This window comes from Lutjanus erythropterus, unplaced genomic scaffold (assembly GCF_056507025.1).
Source record: "Lutjanus erythropterus isolate fLutEry1 unplaced genomic scaffold, fLutEry1.hap2 Scaffold_179, whole genome shotgun sequence".
Lineage (NCBI taxonomy): Eukaryota > Metazoa > Chordata > Actinopteri > Lutjaniformes > Lutjanidae > Lutjanus > Lutjanus erythropterus.
Genome location: NW_028146656.1, coordinates 57,501 through 72,599, shown reverse-complemented (window position 1 = coordinate 72,599; position 15,099 = coordinate 57,501). Strand labels below are relative to the sequence as shown.

General features: G+C 47.3%; 1 protein-coding gene across 1 annotated transcript in view; it reads right to left on the bottom strand.

Annotated features, from left to right (window-relative positions):
• Positions 1 to 2,496: 2,496 nt before the first annotated feature.
• qtman (queuosine-tRNA mannosyltransferase) overlaps positions 2,497 to 15,099 on the bottom strand; it is a 56,444-nt gene continuing 43,841 nt past the window's right edge. Inside the window, exons 9-11 of the mRNA XM_084714301.1 lie at positions 4,028 to 4,098; positions 3,839 to 3,930; positions 2,497 to 3,182 (exon numbers count right to left, since the gene is read on the bottom strand). Coding sequence (XP_084570427.1) covers positions 3,108 to 3,182; positions 3,839 to 3,930; positions 4,028 to 4,098 — 238 coding nt within the window. The 3' untranslated portion in view covers positions 2,497 to 3,107. The remainder of the gene's footprint in view (positions 3,183 to 3,838; positions 3,931 to 4,027; positions 4,099 to 15,099) is intronic.

Genomic DNA, 15,099 nt, shown 5'->3' with positions numbered 1-15,099 from the left:
GAGGGCGTCAGAGAAGAAGAGGGCGTCAGAGAGGAAGAGGGCGTCAGACATGAAGAGGACGTCAGACATGAAGAGGGCGTCAGAGAGGAAGAGGGCGTCAGACATGAAGAGGGCGTCAGAGAGGAAGAGGGCGTCAGACATGAAGAGGGCGTCAGACATGAAGAGGGCGTCAGAGAGGAAGAGGGCGTCAGAAGAAGAAGAGGGCGTCAGACATGAAGAGGGCGTCAGACATGAAGAGGGCGTCAGAGAAGAAGAGGGCGTCAGACATGAAGAGGGCGTCAGAGAGGAAGAGGGCGTCAGACATGAAGAGGGCGTCAGAGAAGAAGAGGGCGTCAGAGAAGAAGAGGGCGTCAGAAGAAGAAGAGGGCGTCAGACATGAAGAGGGCGTCAGAGAGGAAGAGGGCGTCAGAAGAAGAAGAGGGCGTCAGACATGAAGAGGGCGTCAGAGAAGAAGAGGGCGTCAGAGAGGAAGAGGGCGTCAGACATGAAGAGGGCGTCAGAGAAGAAGAGGGCGTCAGAAGAAGAAGAGGGCGTCAGACATGAAGAGGACGGTCAGAGAAGAAGAGGGCGTCAGAAGAAGAAGAGCGTGTCAGAGATGAAGAGGGCGTCAGAGAAGAAGAGGGCGTCAGAAGAAGAAGAGGGCGTCAGAGATGAAGAGGGCGGTCAGAGAAGAAGAGGGCGTCAGAAGAAGAAGAGGGCGTCAGAGAAGAAGAGGGCGTCAGAAGAAGAAGAGCGTGTCAGAGATGAAGAGGGCGTCAGAGAAGAAGAGGGCGTCAGAAGAAGAAGAGGGCGTCAGAAGAAGAAGAGGGCGGTCAGAGAAGAAGAGGGCGTCAGAAGAAGAAGAGGGCGTCAGAGAAGAAGAGGGCGTCAGAAGAAGAAGAGGGCGGTCAGAGAAGAAGAGGGCGTCAGAAGAAGAAGAGGGCGTCAGAGAAGAAGAGGGCGTCAGACATGAAGAGGGCGTCAGAGAAGAAGAGGGCGTCAGAAGAAGAAGAGGGCGTCAGAGAAGAAGAGGGCGTCAGAAGAAGAAGAGGGCGTCAGAGAAGAAGAGGGCGTCAGAGATGAAGAGGGCGTCAGAAGAAGAAGAGGGCGGTCAGAGAAGAAGAGGGCGTCAGAAGAAGAAGAGGGCGTCAGAGAAGAAGAGGGCGTCAGAAGAAGAAGAGGGCGTCAGAAGAAGAAGAGGGCGTCAGAGAAGAAGAGGGCGTCAGACATGAAGAGGGCGTCAGAAGAAGAAGAGGGCGTCAGAGAAGAAGAGGGCGTCAGAAGAAGAAGAGGGCGTCAGAAGAAGAAGAGGGCGGTCAGAGAAGAAGAGGGCGTCAGAAGAAGAAGAGGGCGGTCAGAGAAGAAGAGGGCGTCAGAAGAAGAAGAGGGCGTCAGAGAAGAAGAGGGCGTCAGAAAAGAAGAGGGCGTCAGAAGAAGAAGAGGGCGTCAGACATGAAGAGGACGGTCAGAGAAGAAGAGGACGTCAGACATGAAGAGGGCGTCAGAGAAGAAGAGGGCGTCAGAAGAAGAAGAGGGCGTCAGACATGAAGAGGACGTCAGAGAAGAAGAGGGCGTCAGACATGAAGAGGGCGTCAGAGAAGAAGAGGACGTCAGAGAGGAAGAGGGCGTCAGACATGAAGAGGGCGTCAGAGAAGAAGAGGGCGTCAGAGAAGAAGAGGGCGTCAGAGAAGAAGAGGGCGTCAGAAGAAGAAGAGGGCGTCAGACATGAAGAGGGCGTCAGAGAAGAAGAGGACGTCAGAGAGGAAGAGGGCGTCAGAGAGGAAGAGGGCGTCAGAAGAAGAAGAGGGCGTCAGAGAAGAAGAGGGCGTCAGAAGAAGAAGAGGGCGTCAGAGAAGAAGAGGGCGTCAGACATGAAGAGGGCGTCAGAGAAGAAGAGGACGTCAGAGATGTGAGTAGATGTTGAGTGAAATTTCATTCTTGGGTGAACTATCACTTTAAGTACTTGTATTGGTACTTAGTATTGGCAAGTACCCAAATGTGAGTACTTATACCTAATTATTATCATTATGATTATTGTTAGTATGTAGACAAATTATGGAGCCGCTTGTCTTCAGATGTGACTGATTCAACAAGTAAAACTATTTTGAAAAAGGCCGGCAGCAGCTCCTCCAATGATCAATAACTAATGATCATTAATGAGGACTTTTTCTGGTCAATATTCATTTTCTCAATGATTTTACTTCTGATCACAATAAATATGTCATTTAATTTCATGCCCAAAAAATGAGCGCACACGGTTTGCATCAGTGCTGACTGACTCCATGTTGGTTTGGTTTTGTAGTTTTACAGCCAATCAATCAATCAATCAATCAATCAATCAATCAATCAATCAATCAATCAATCAATCCTCAGTTTGTCCCAAAAATATTTAAAAGTGAGACTGAAGTCCAACTTAATAGAAGTAATGTTAACTTTTAAGACCAGCCAAAAAATATTGAAGACATTTTAAGGCCTATAATTGATTCTTCTCTCAGCGTTAAGCCATAAAGTTTTAATTTTATTGATAAGTGATTTGAGTAACAGACAAACATTCGAATCAAAATGTGTCTGATAAAATAATGTATTTATATTAAGGCTGACAGAAAACTGCAGGTTTGGTGTCTCAGATGTTGGACGCAGCCTGACTTGGTGCGTTCAGAGTGTCTGTGGATCCACTTGAACTCGTGTACGTCGTGGACCTGGCAGCTCAGGTGGAGCTACAGACGCAGACCGCGGCCTGGCCGCCGCTCTGTCGCTGCGGTGAACAACACAACCTCAACAGCACAAAGGATAAAAATGGATCCAGCCGGATATATGAGGTGGCACCGCCTGTGGAAACATGAAAGCTTTTACACGTTAACCCCCCTCCTCCACCCAAACCACACACATAAAAGAAAGTTCTCCTCCAGCCCGAGAGGACGGGGACATTTACAGGTCCAGACTTGGCGTCTCCAGCCCACCAGCCTGCCTTTGATTTGGAGCTCAGAGGTGCCTGAGACGGGCTGGAAGTCACCGCCAGCCGCTTTCTGTGGGACGTGGCGTCGAGTCAGGCATGACGACGGCCTGGCAGACGCTCCGACAGCCTCCAAACCAGCCGACGCTAATGGACTGAAGCCTCCGTGGTGCGTTCAGGGATCCTGCGCTGCCAGAAGAGTCTCAAAACGCTCCTTAAGGGACGCCCAGGAGAAGGAGGAGGTGTTGACCTGAACAACAGCAGAAGACGAAGATACAGATTTATTCTGGTTCTGTTTTTTTTAAATATTATAACAAGCTTAAAGGAGCAGTTCAACACGTTGGGAAATACTAAAGAAACAGTATGTGGTCTCCAGTTCCAGCATCAATGTCCAGTTAGCTCAGAGTTAGCATCAATTTTCTATTAGCTCAGAGTTAGCATCAATTTTCTATTAGCTCAGAGTTAGCATCAATTTTCTATTAGCTCAGAGTTAGCTTCACACAGAGTTAGCTTCAGTGTCAAGAGAGCAGATTTAGCTTCAATGTTCAACAAGCACACATTTAGCTTCAGAGTCTACATAGCATGGAGTTAGCTTCTAGGCCCAGTTAGTCTCAAAATCCAGTTAGCTTACAGTTAGCTTCAAGGACTGGTTAGTTTAGAGTTATATTCAGTGTCCAGTTTTCTTAGCGTTAGCATCAAAGTATCCTTTGTTGAATTTAGCTTAGCAGAAGTGAACTGAGCACTGAGCTTCATTCACAGGAACCAATAAATGTAAATGTAACATTTAAGCTAATCTACCTGAACTGAACACTGAACCCAACCAGGCTTCAATAGCAGGTGTATTATAGGAAATGTAGTTTTTGGATCTCTGCCCCTGTGCTGCTCAGATTCGGACCAGTCAGTTACCTTGACGACATGTCTGCGAGCGACGTCAGGCCTCCTGCAGAGCGACTGCAGCCGCTTACAAAGCTGCTCAGGTGTGGAGTACAGGTACTCTACTGCATTAGAGAGCAGAGAAGAAGAAGCTTCAGCCCCACGCTGACCAATCACAGCTCACACTTCATTATTAATAAAGACTTTAACAGTTTTTATTACCTGGAAATATTTCAGGATAAACTAAAGCCTTCGGACACAGAGGGTAACAGCCACAGTGAACAGCTTCTAACCTGAAAAACACACATCAAACACAGTCAGCTGATTCGCCCACTTTAGCTTTGCGTAGAAACGGAGAACAGCTGGTCTGTCAGCTCAGGCTGAGGGTGGACTTCACTTCTGAAAACTCTGTATTGCTCCATATTCCCTTTTAGCGTGTTAGCATCTGTTACAATTTAGCATCTCACCTTTGTAACTTTGCTTTGCCTTCCTATGCTAACATGTCAACATGACCATGCTAACGTGCTAACGTTTTGCTTGATTATCACACACTGATCTGCTGAGAGAAAACAGATAACGACTATTGGCCCAAATGACTAATGAATACTTAATCGTGTCTCTCTGCTTCACTGCCCCCCCCCCCCCCCCCATGGCTGCTGGTGGTACTACAGCTGCTGCGGCTGATTCATAACTGCAAACGTTCAGAAAATGGACAAAATGAACACAGTATGCAGACAGAAGACATCTGAATCTGTACGGAAAGTTCTTGGTCAAAGTTTGTATGATTTTCCCAAACATAAACATTGGGTTCACAGACATGAGGACGTCAGAACAGCTGAGTGAGTGTCATCTGTCGAATGTGGAGAAGAACATGGAGAACATCGACATGAAGACGAGTCAATAAAAATATGAGTTGGTCATGAATGATGTCGTTCTGAAGAAGATCCCTTTACAATCTCAAAGGCGTTTTTCGGCTGCATTTATTTTGTTGAGTCAAACTGGTGCTTTTATTTTGTTGACATTCAGACATATTTGTAATTAATTAATTAAATTAATTTAATTAAATTAATTGAATTAAATTAATGAAAAACTTTTTTTTTTTTTCTTTAAAAATAATTGTTTTCAGTTCGACCAGATTTTATCTGACGACATGATAAACCAACATTAGCATGCTAACATGCTACATTTTGCTAACATACATAAGTTAATACTGTTAGAATCACGTCAAACATGCTGCAGCCAAAAATGATTTTTTTCTACAGAACTGTGATGCATGTTGGAATATTTTAAGCATCTTTTGCAACAGAATTGTGGGAGGAAGTGAAATTTGAAAAAAAAAGTACAATTCATAAAAAATCAAAGCCAAAATTATTAAAAAAATAAAATACTGTTCATTGAGACATGGATGTTTTCAGACTCGTCCTCTCAGATGTCATTATGGGATGTTCCAGTGGAATGAATGACTTCATTGTTGCCGCGGGATACGAGTGGCTCACTGCTCATAATTAATCAGATTAATCAGAATTCAGTGATAATGAGGACGAGACTCTCAGCTGACATCAACAACACTCAGATCAGGGCTCTGATTGGTTCTTTAATGACAACATTTAATTCTGACACATCACTGAGCTCAGGCTTTTATTTTGATGAGCTGAGCTGGTGCCATTATTTTGTTGTATCTGTAATTAAATGTTATTTGTATTAAACAGAGAATTAACCAATAGGGATGTAAGGATACATTCAACTCAGGATTCGAGACGATCTCAGATACTGACTTCACGATATGATGTTCTCACAAATTTTTTTCTTTATATCCCTGGAATTATTTCTCAGACAAAAAATACAACATGTCTGAGGTGTAGCTGCAAAACACAAGCTATGCAATGAATGTATTTTAAAAAATATCTATATATTTAAACAAAACTACAACAAATATTTTCTCTTATCTTTAACAAATTAAAGAGAATCCTTTGAATTTTTTTTCATCTCTGAGGTGAACTGCAGAACAACCGTCTGTCCTCTTCTTAAAAGCTTGAATCTTGTCTGTGATCTTTTCAGTTTTGAACACAGGAGGTTCCACTGATCTAAAGTGCAGTGGATTTCATTTATTCAAGCTGTGTCCAAATCCACTTTTGCCGTCTTGCTCCGGGGGTGCAGGGGTATCCTGTCCCGTCCCGTCCCGTCCCGTCCTGTCCCGTCCCGTCCTGTCCTGTCCGGTCCTGTCCCGTTCTGTCCTGTCCCGTCCTGTCCTGTCCCGTCCTGTCCCGTTCTGTCCTGTCCCGTCTCGTCCCGTCCTGTCCTGTCCTGTCCTGTCCCGTTCTGTCCTGTCCCGTTCTGTCCTGTCCTGTCCTGTCCTGTCCTGTCCGGTCCTCTCCCGTCCCGTCCTGTCCCGTTCTGTCCTGTCCCGTTCTGTCCTGTCCTGTCCTGTCCTGTCCTGTCCGGTCCTCTCCCGTTCTGTCCTGTCCTGTCCCGTTCTGTCCCGTCCCGTCCCGTCCCGTCCTGTCCGGTCCCGTTCTGTCCCGTCCCGTCTCGTCCCGTCCTGTCCCGTTCTGTCCGGTCCTGTCCCGTTCTGTCCTGTCCTGTCCCGTCCTGTCCTGTCCCGTTCTGTCCCGTCCCGTCCCGTCCCATCCCGTCCCGTCCTGTCCGGTCCCGTTCTGTCCCGTCCCGTCCCGTCCCGTCTCGTCCCGTCCTGTCCCGTTCTGTCCTGTCCCGTCCCGTTCTGTCCTGTCCCGTCCCGTCTCGTCCTGTCCTGTCCTGTCCTGTCCCGTCCCGTTCTGTCCCGTCCCGTCCCGTCCTGTCCCGTTCTGTCCTGTCCTGTCCCGTCCCGTTCTGTCCCGTCCCGCCTCGTCCTGTCCCGTTCTGTCCCGTCCCGCCTCGTCCTGTCCTGTCCTGTCCGGTCCTGTCCCGTTCTGTCCTGTCCTGTCCTGTCCCGTCCTGTCCCGTTCTGTCCTGTCCCGTCTCGTCCCGTCCTGTCCTGTCCGGTCCTGTCCCGTTCTGTCCTGTCCGGTCCCGTTCTGTCCCGTCCCATCCCGTCCCGTCCCGTCCTGTCCGGTCCCGTTCTGTCCCGTCCCGTCCCGTCTCGTCCCGTCCTGTCCCATTCTGTCCGGTCCTGTCCCGTTCTGTCCTGTCCTGTCCCGTCCTGTCCTGTCCTGTCCCGTTCTGTCCCGTCCCGTCCCGTCCCGTCCGGTCCCGTTCTGTCCCGTCCCGTCTCGTCCCGTCCTGTCCCGTCCCGTTCTGTCCTGTCCCGTCCCGTCCCGTCTCGTCCTGTCCTGTCCTGTCCGGTCCGGTCCCGTTCTGTCCCGTCCCGTCCCGTCCCGTCCCGTCCTGTCCGGTCCCGTTCTGTCCCGTCCCGTCCCGTCTCGTCCCGTCCTGTCCCGTTCTGTCCCGTTCTGTCCTGTCCTGTCCCGTCCTGTCCTGTCCTGTCCCATTCTGTCCCGTCCCGTCCCGTCCCGTCGGGTCCCGTTCTGTCCCGTCCCGTCCCGTCTCGTCCCGTCCTGTCCCGTTCTGTCCTGTCCCGTTCTGTCCTGTCCCGTCCCGTTCTGTCCTGTCCCGTCCCGTCCCGTCCTGTCCCGTCCCGTTCTGTCCCGTCCCGTCCCGTCTCGTCCCGTCCTGTCCTGTCCCGTCCCGTTCTGTCCCGTCCCGCCTCGCCTCGTCCTGTCCCGTTCTGTCCTGTCCTGTCCCGTTCTGTCCCGTCCCGCCTCGTCCTGTCCCGTCCCGTCTCGTCCCGTCCTGTCCTGTCCCGTCCCGTTCTGTCCCATCTCGTCCCGTCCTGTCCTGTCCCGTCCCGTCCCGTCTCGTCCCGTTCTGTCCTGTCCTGTCCCGTTCCGTTCTGTCCCGTCCCGCCTCGCCTCGTCCTGTCCCGTTCTGTCCTGTCCTGTCCCGTCCCGTTCTGTCCCGTCCCGCCTCGTCCTGTCCCTTCCTGTCCCGTCCCGTCCCGTCTCGTCTCGTCTCGTCCCGTCCTGTCCTGTCCTGTCCCGTCCTGTCCCGTCCCGTCTCGTCTCGTCTCGTCCCGTCCTGTCCCGTCCTGTCCTGTCCCGTCTTGTCCCGTCCCGTCTCGTCTCGTCTCGTCCCGTCCTGTCCCGTCCTGTCCCGTCCCGTTCTGTCCTGTCCTGTCCCGTTCTGTCCCGTCCCGTCCTGCCTGTTACACCTGTCAGATGTGTCCAGGTGTCTCACTATAGTTTAGGCTGAACATGTGATAAGCCGACCGAAAGTCAGCGCTCATCACCTTTAAGACGCAGGTACGCCAGGAGCACAAACGACGGCAGCGTGACGGCAGATTTATCAAGACAAAAGATTTTCAAAGCGATGAGACGGATCTCCTGGTTCAAGGAGTCAAAGCGGGATGGCGAGCAATATATTATCCTCATCTCCTCGTCCCGTCGTCACTCCTCCGTCCCGCTAACACCTCTGTGGCTGTGTGGCTTCAGAAAGTGTTTCTGAAGTTTGAAGTGCGCTAAATTACACAGTTTATCCAGTCAGCTGTCAGACGCCTTTTCCTCTCTGGGTCGAGCCGCTCTCACGCTGTCAGATATGAAAGTAGATTATGCGCTCTGCTCTTTAAAAATGTCATGATTCATTTTTCATCTCAACTGATTTCAGTGGTCACACATTTGGATCGATTTTTAACTTTAATGTTGTTACGTCTCTAGAAACCAACATTTTTTAATGACAGACTTAATTTAATTGACATATTTGTTTCAGTTTGACCTGATAAACCAACAGTTCAGCAGTAAAACTGTGCATAAAAGCCTAATTTCAGAAGCATGCTAACATGCTACATTTACAGATGTGACCCTGCTAACACACTTAATGTTACAGATTTAAAATACTAAATAACTGGTCATTGAGGCGTCAAATGTTCCTGTGCTAATATTTAGTTAGCATATGTTAAACATCATGTTTTTTCCTGAAAGCTGAAAAATATATAATGTAAAAATTCAAACCTGCTGTTTGTCTCTCAAACAAAACGTTAAGTTATGGATCATCAGCAACCATTCAGTCAGCTGATCAATGAAGACGCTAACTCTAAATTAGCACGATCATATGCTATCATTTTAACATGGTCACAGTTAGCGTGTTCACATCTGGGCATTTCGTGTATCACATGTAAAACATGCTAACTGTCAGAGCAAGAATGCTACAGCCTGAACATTATCTCGCTAATAAACTAAAGGGCTAATACGCTAAAAATCTGTTTATAGATATCTTGGTCACATAAAACCATTTCAACCATTTTAACACTTAAGACATTAGCACATTAAATATGCTAGTTAGCATGTTAGCCAGTCACTCTGCTAACATTAGCAACAAAGAGAGATGAGGAACGTCAGCTGCAAGGTTCTCTCACTGAGGTGTTTGTGTTCTCCACCTGCAGGATTCTGTCGAAGAACCCTTTTAAAGTCACGTCTCCACAGAAATAGACTGAACACTGCAGAGCTGCAGCTTCGACACATTAACCTGCAGAAAACTGCTCACGGTGTGTGTGTGTGTGTGAAGTGTGTGTGTTTAGAGTGTGAAGTGTGTGTGAATGGCACAGAGCACTGTGGGGGGGCCGGGGGTCCTCGTCCCTCCTGGTTTTGGATCAAAGACAAACACAAACATCACTTCTCCCTCAGGGACGACTCTTCTTCTTGTCTGCCATAATTAGCTCGTGATTCATTTTCACACGGAGGCAACGGTCGACTCTCATTACACAAATAAAACTCACACGATTCATTTACATTAAACACACGACACGTCGACACGACGCCACGTCTCAGCTGCTGTCAGTTTACATACGAACACTGATATTATAGATTTTATATTATGATACAGAGAAGATCAACAAACTACCAGATGACCTGAGGAAGGATTCCTGTCTGTGTCTGCAGTCCTGTTCAAGAAGTGTCACTCGTCTCTCCGATCAAAACATCAAATATAAATAACAGACAAACAGCAGTGAACATGTGACCTGTCACATTACACCGGCTCAATTTATATTCAGTCAACATGAGCTGAAACTGAAACTGTGGAGAGAAACGGATCGCTGCATTTACAACAGGAGACAAAACACAACGCATCAGTGTGGCGCGCTGCACTATCATCATTTTATTTCAATTATCTTGTTTTAATGATCGTGGGAAAACAACATTTTAATTAAAATCTGAGAAATTGCCAAGCCCTAAAATATCATATAAATACACATCTCTCCGCTGACAGATGTGTCCTGGACTTCACTGTCCTCTCCAGATGTTTCTCCAGTTCACACAGAGCTGTTTGTTGGACGTCCTGTCAGAATCAACTGGAGTGAAATTCAGACACTTCAGACCAGTGATGTCCAGCTCTGGTCCTCAGAGACACTGTCCTGCATGTCCTGCCGCCAACACACCTGATCCACATCATCAGGTTGTTGTCAGGCGTCTGCAGAGCCTTGATGACGAGCCGATCGCTGATGACGAGCCGATCACTGATGACGAGCCGATCGCTGATGACGAGCCGATCGCTGATGACGAGCCGATCACTGATCACTGATGACGAGCCGATCACTAATGACGAGCCGATCGCTGATGACGAGCCGATCGCTGATGACGAGCTGATCATTGATCATTGATGACGAGCTGATCATTGATGACGAGCTGATCATTGATGACGAGCTGATCATTGATGACAAGCTGATCACTGATCATTGATGACGAGCTGATCATTGATGACGAGCCGATCACTGATGACGAGCCGATCACTGATGGCGAGCCGATCATTGATGACGAGCCGATCACTGATGACAGGCTGATCATTGATGACGAGCCGATCACTGATGACGAGCTGATCATTGATGACGAGCTGATCACTGATGACGAGCTGATCATTGATGACGAGCTGATGATTGATGACGAGCTGATCACTGATCACTGATGACGAGCTGATCATTGATGACGAGCCGATCACTGATGACGAGCCGATCATTGATGACGAGCTGATCACTGATGATAATTGATGAGCAGAGAAACATCTGAAACATGCAGGACAGTGTCCTCTGAGGACCAGGGCTGGACACCACTGCTTCAGACTGTTTAACCACGGTTCTCATGGTTACTGAGGTTAAGTGGTTCTCATGGTTCTCATGGTTACTGAGGTTAAGTGGTTCTCATGGTTACTGAGGTTACGTGGTTATCATGGTTACTGAGGTTACGTGGTTCTCATGGTTACTGAGGTTACGTGGTTCTCATGGTTCTCATGGTTACTGAGGTTACGTGGTTCTCATGGTTACTGAGGTTACGTGGTTCTCATGGTTACTGAGGTTACGTGATTCTCATGGTTACTGAGGTTACGTGGTTCTCATGGTTCTCATGGTTACTGAGGTTACGTGGTTCTCATGGTTACTGAGGTTACGTGGTTCTCATTGTTACTGAGGTTACGTGGTTCTCATGGTTACTGAGGTTACGTGGTTCTCATGGTTCTCATGGTTACTGAGGTTACGTGGTTCTCATGGTTACTGAGGTTACGTGGTTCTCATGGTTACTGAGGTTACGTGATTCTCATGGTTACTGAGGTTACGTGGTTCTCATGGTTACTGAGGTTACACGGTTCTCATGGTTCTCATGGTTACTGAGGTTACGTGGTTGTCATGGTTCTCATGGTTACTGAGGTTACACGGTTATCATGGTTACTGAGGTTACACGGTTCTCATGGTTACTGAGGTTACGTGGTTCTCATGGTTACTGAGGTTACGTGGTTCTCATGGTTACTGAGGTTACGTGGTTCTCATGGTTCTCATGGTTACTGAGGTTACGTGGTTCTCATGGTTACTGAGGTTACGTGGTTCTCATGGTTACTGAGGTTACGTGGTTCTCATGGTTCTCATGGTTACTGAGGTTACGTGGTTCTCATGGTTACTGAGGTTACGTGGTTGTCATGGTTCTCATGGTTACTGAGGTTACGTGGTTGTCATGGTTCTCATGGTTACTGAGGTTACGCGGTTATCATGGTTACTGAGGTTACACGGTTCTCATGGTTACTGAGGTTACGTGGTTCTCATGGTTACTGAGGTTACACGGTTCTCATAGTTACTGAGGTTACGTGGTTCTCATGGTTACTGAGGTTACGTGGTTCTCATGGTTCTCATGGTTACTGAGGTTACGTGGTTCTCATGGTTACTGAGGTTACGTGGTTCTCATGGTTACTGAGGTTACGTGGTTCTCATGGTTCTCATGGTTACTGAGGTTATGTGGTTATCATGGTTACTGAGGTTACACGGTTCTCATGGTTACTGAGGTTATGTGGTTCTCATGGTTACTCAGGTTATGTGGTTCTCATGGTTAGTGAGGTTACGTGGTTCTCATGGTTACTGAGGTTACGTGGTTCTCATGGTTACTGAGGTTACGTGGTTCTCATGGTTCTCATGGTTACTGAGGTTATGTGGTTCTCATGGTAACTGAGGTTACGTGGTTCTCATGGTTACTGAGGTTACGTGGTTCTCATGGTTACTGAGGTTACACGGTTCTCATGGTTACTGAGGTTATGTGGTTCTCATGGTTACTGAGGTTACGTGGTTATCATGGTTACTGAGGTTACGTGGTTCTCATGGTTACTGAGGTTACGTGGTTCTCATGGTTCTCATGGTTACTGAGGTTATGTGGTTCTCATGGTTACTGAGGTTACACGGTTCTCATGGTTACTGAGGTTACGTGGTTCTCATGGTTACTGAGGTTACGTGGTTCTCATGGTTCTCATGGTTACTCAGGTTATGTGGTTCTCATGGTTACTGAGGTTACGTGATTCTCATGGTTACTGAGGTTACGTGGTTCTCATGGTTACTGAGGTTACGTGGTTCTCATGGTTCTCATGGTTACTGAGGTTACGTGGTTCTCATGGTTACTGAGGTTACGTGGTTCTCATTGTTACTGAGGTTACGTGGTTCTCATGGTTACTGAGGTTACGTGGTTCTCATGGTTCTCATGGTTACTGAGGTTACGTGGTTCTCATGGTTACTGAGGTTACGTGGTTCTCATGGTTCTCATGGTTACTGAGGTTACGTGGTTCTCATGGTTACTGAGGTTACGTGGTTGTCATGGTTCTCATGGTTACTGAGGTTACGTGGTTGTCATGGTTCTCATGGTTACTGAGGTTACGCGGTTATCATGGTTACTGAGGTTACACGGTTCTCATGGTTACTGAGGTTACGTGGTTCTCATGGTTACTGAGGTTACACGGTTCTCATAGTTACTGAGGTTACGTGGTTCTCATGGTTACTGAGGTTACGTGGTTCTCATGGTTCTCATGGTTACTGAGGTTACGTGGTTCTCATGGTTACTGAGGTTACGTGGTTCTCATGGTTACTGAGGTTACGTGGTTCTCATGGTTACTGAGGTTACGTGGTTCTCATGGTTCTCATGGTTACTGAGGTTATGTGGTTATCATGGTTACTGAGGTTACACGGTTCTCATGGTTACTGAGGTTATGTGGTTCTCATGGTTACTCAGGTTATGTGGTTCTCATGGTTAGTGAGGTTACGTGGTTCTCATGGTTACTGAGGTTACGTGGTTCTCATGGTTACTGAGGTTACGTGGTTCTCATGGTTCTCATGGTTACTGAGGTTATGTGGTTCTCATGGTAACTGAGGTTACGTGGTTCTCATGGTTACTGAGGTTACGTGGTTCTCATGGTTACTGAGGTTACACGGTTCTCATGGTTACTGAGGTTATGTGGTTCTCATGGTTACTGAGGTTACGTGGTTATCATGGTTACTGAGGTTACGTGGTTCTCATGGTTACTGAGGTTACGTGGTTCTCATGGTTCTCATGGTTACTGAGGTTATGTGGTTCTCATGGTTACTGAGGTTACACGGTTCTCATGGTTACTGAGGTTATGTGGTTCTCATGGTTACTCAGGTTATGTGGTTCTCATGGTTACTGAGGTTATGTGGTTCTCATGGTTACTCAGGTTATGTGGTTCTCATGGTTACTGAGGTTACACGGTTCTCATGGTTACTGAGGTTACACGGTTCTCATGGTTACTGAGGTTACACGGTTCTCATGGTTACTGAGGTTACGTGGTTCTCATGGTTACTAAGGTTACGGCCTGACAGAAGGCGTCCTGCTGTCATGCAGAGAGCTGCTGTGATGTCTGGAACTGTTTGAACAGATGCTCTGTGATCTGTGCTCTGATTGGGCAGGTCAGTGTTGGTCGTGTGTATTGGCCACTGTCGATGACATCATGATGTACAGTCAGCTGTATGACTCCATCACTCAGCCTCCCAGTAGCCCTGAGAGCCCCGCCCCCAACCGCCATCCATTCATGTGGCTTTTCAGACTGATTCAGTATCTGAACTGAAGATATGAGTCATTTCTCTCTTTTCACTCTTCTCTTCTTTTAGATTTAAACGTTTTAAATGTTTCAGAGTTTGAGCAATGAGTCGTTTCGTTACTTCTTTCTGTTTGAATTGATTTCTTGTTTCCATGACGATGGAGGCAGAGTGAAGCTCAGATGTGAACAAACAGCTCAGTGAGCTCCAAACTTGAATCAGGTGCAGATCAGACAGACGACTGCAGGCTCAAACACTCACACGGCCGTTTGATTGGCTGAGTTTCAGAGAACAGTGCCTCTGATTGGCTGTTACTGCTCAGATCCACCTGACTGAAGGTGTGATCAGAGGTTCAGCTGCAGAGGTCATGTGACTGAAGTGGGAGCGCCTGCTGCTCCTCACCTGCAGCTCTGACATGTGATCAGAGGAGACACCAGAAGGCATCACAGCTCTACACTCACAGATCTGAGATCAGATTTAAACCCACAGCAGCTGTTCCCTACCTGCTGATCAGATAATTAATAATCTGATGTTTGGATTTTAAAAACAAGCTGATATTAGCTGTAACTGGTGCACAGCTGAGGTTCTGATGGATTATTTAATGTTCTCAGGGTTCTCCATGTTAAATTTTGAAGACCTTTTTAACACCTTCTGGAATTAAATCACAGTAACACCTGCAAGACAAAATGTTCATTTTTTACTTTTATTTAAAGGTTCTGTGGTTAAAATGGAACCAAAAAGTCAAGATGACCTTCAAAACTTTACCATATGTTTGTTGTTTTTGACAAACCCATTAATAAGAGAATGGAGAGCTACTGTTATGTAATCTGATTGTTTTATTTTATTCTAAATATGTTTTTGTTTTCCTGGAAACGGTTGTCATAGGCAACTGGACTTGACAGAGTTCTTAAAGACGTTTCGTTTCTCGTCCAAGAAGTTTCTTCAAGCTTCTTCACTTCTGTTCAGAACTGAAGAAGCTTCTTGGACGGGAAACAAAACGTCTTCAAGAACTCTG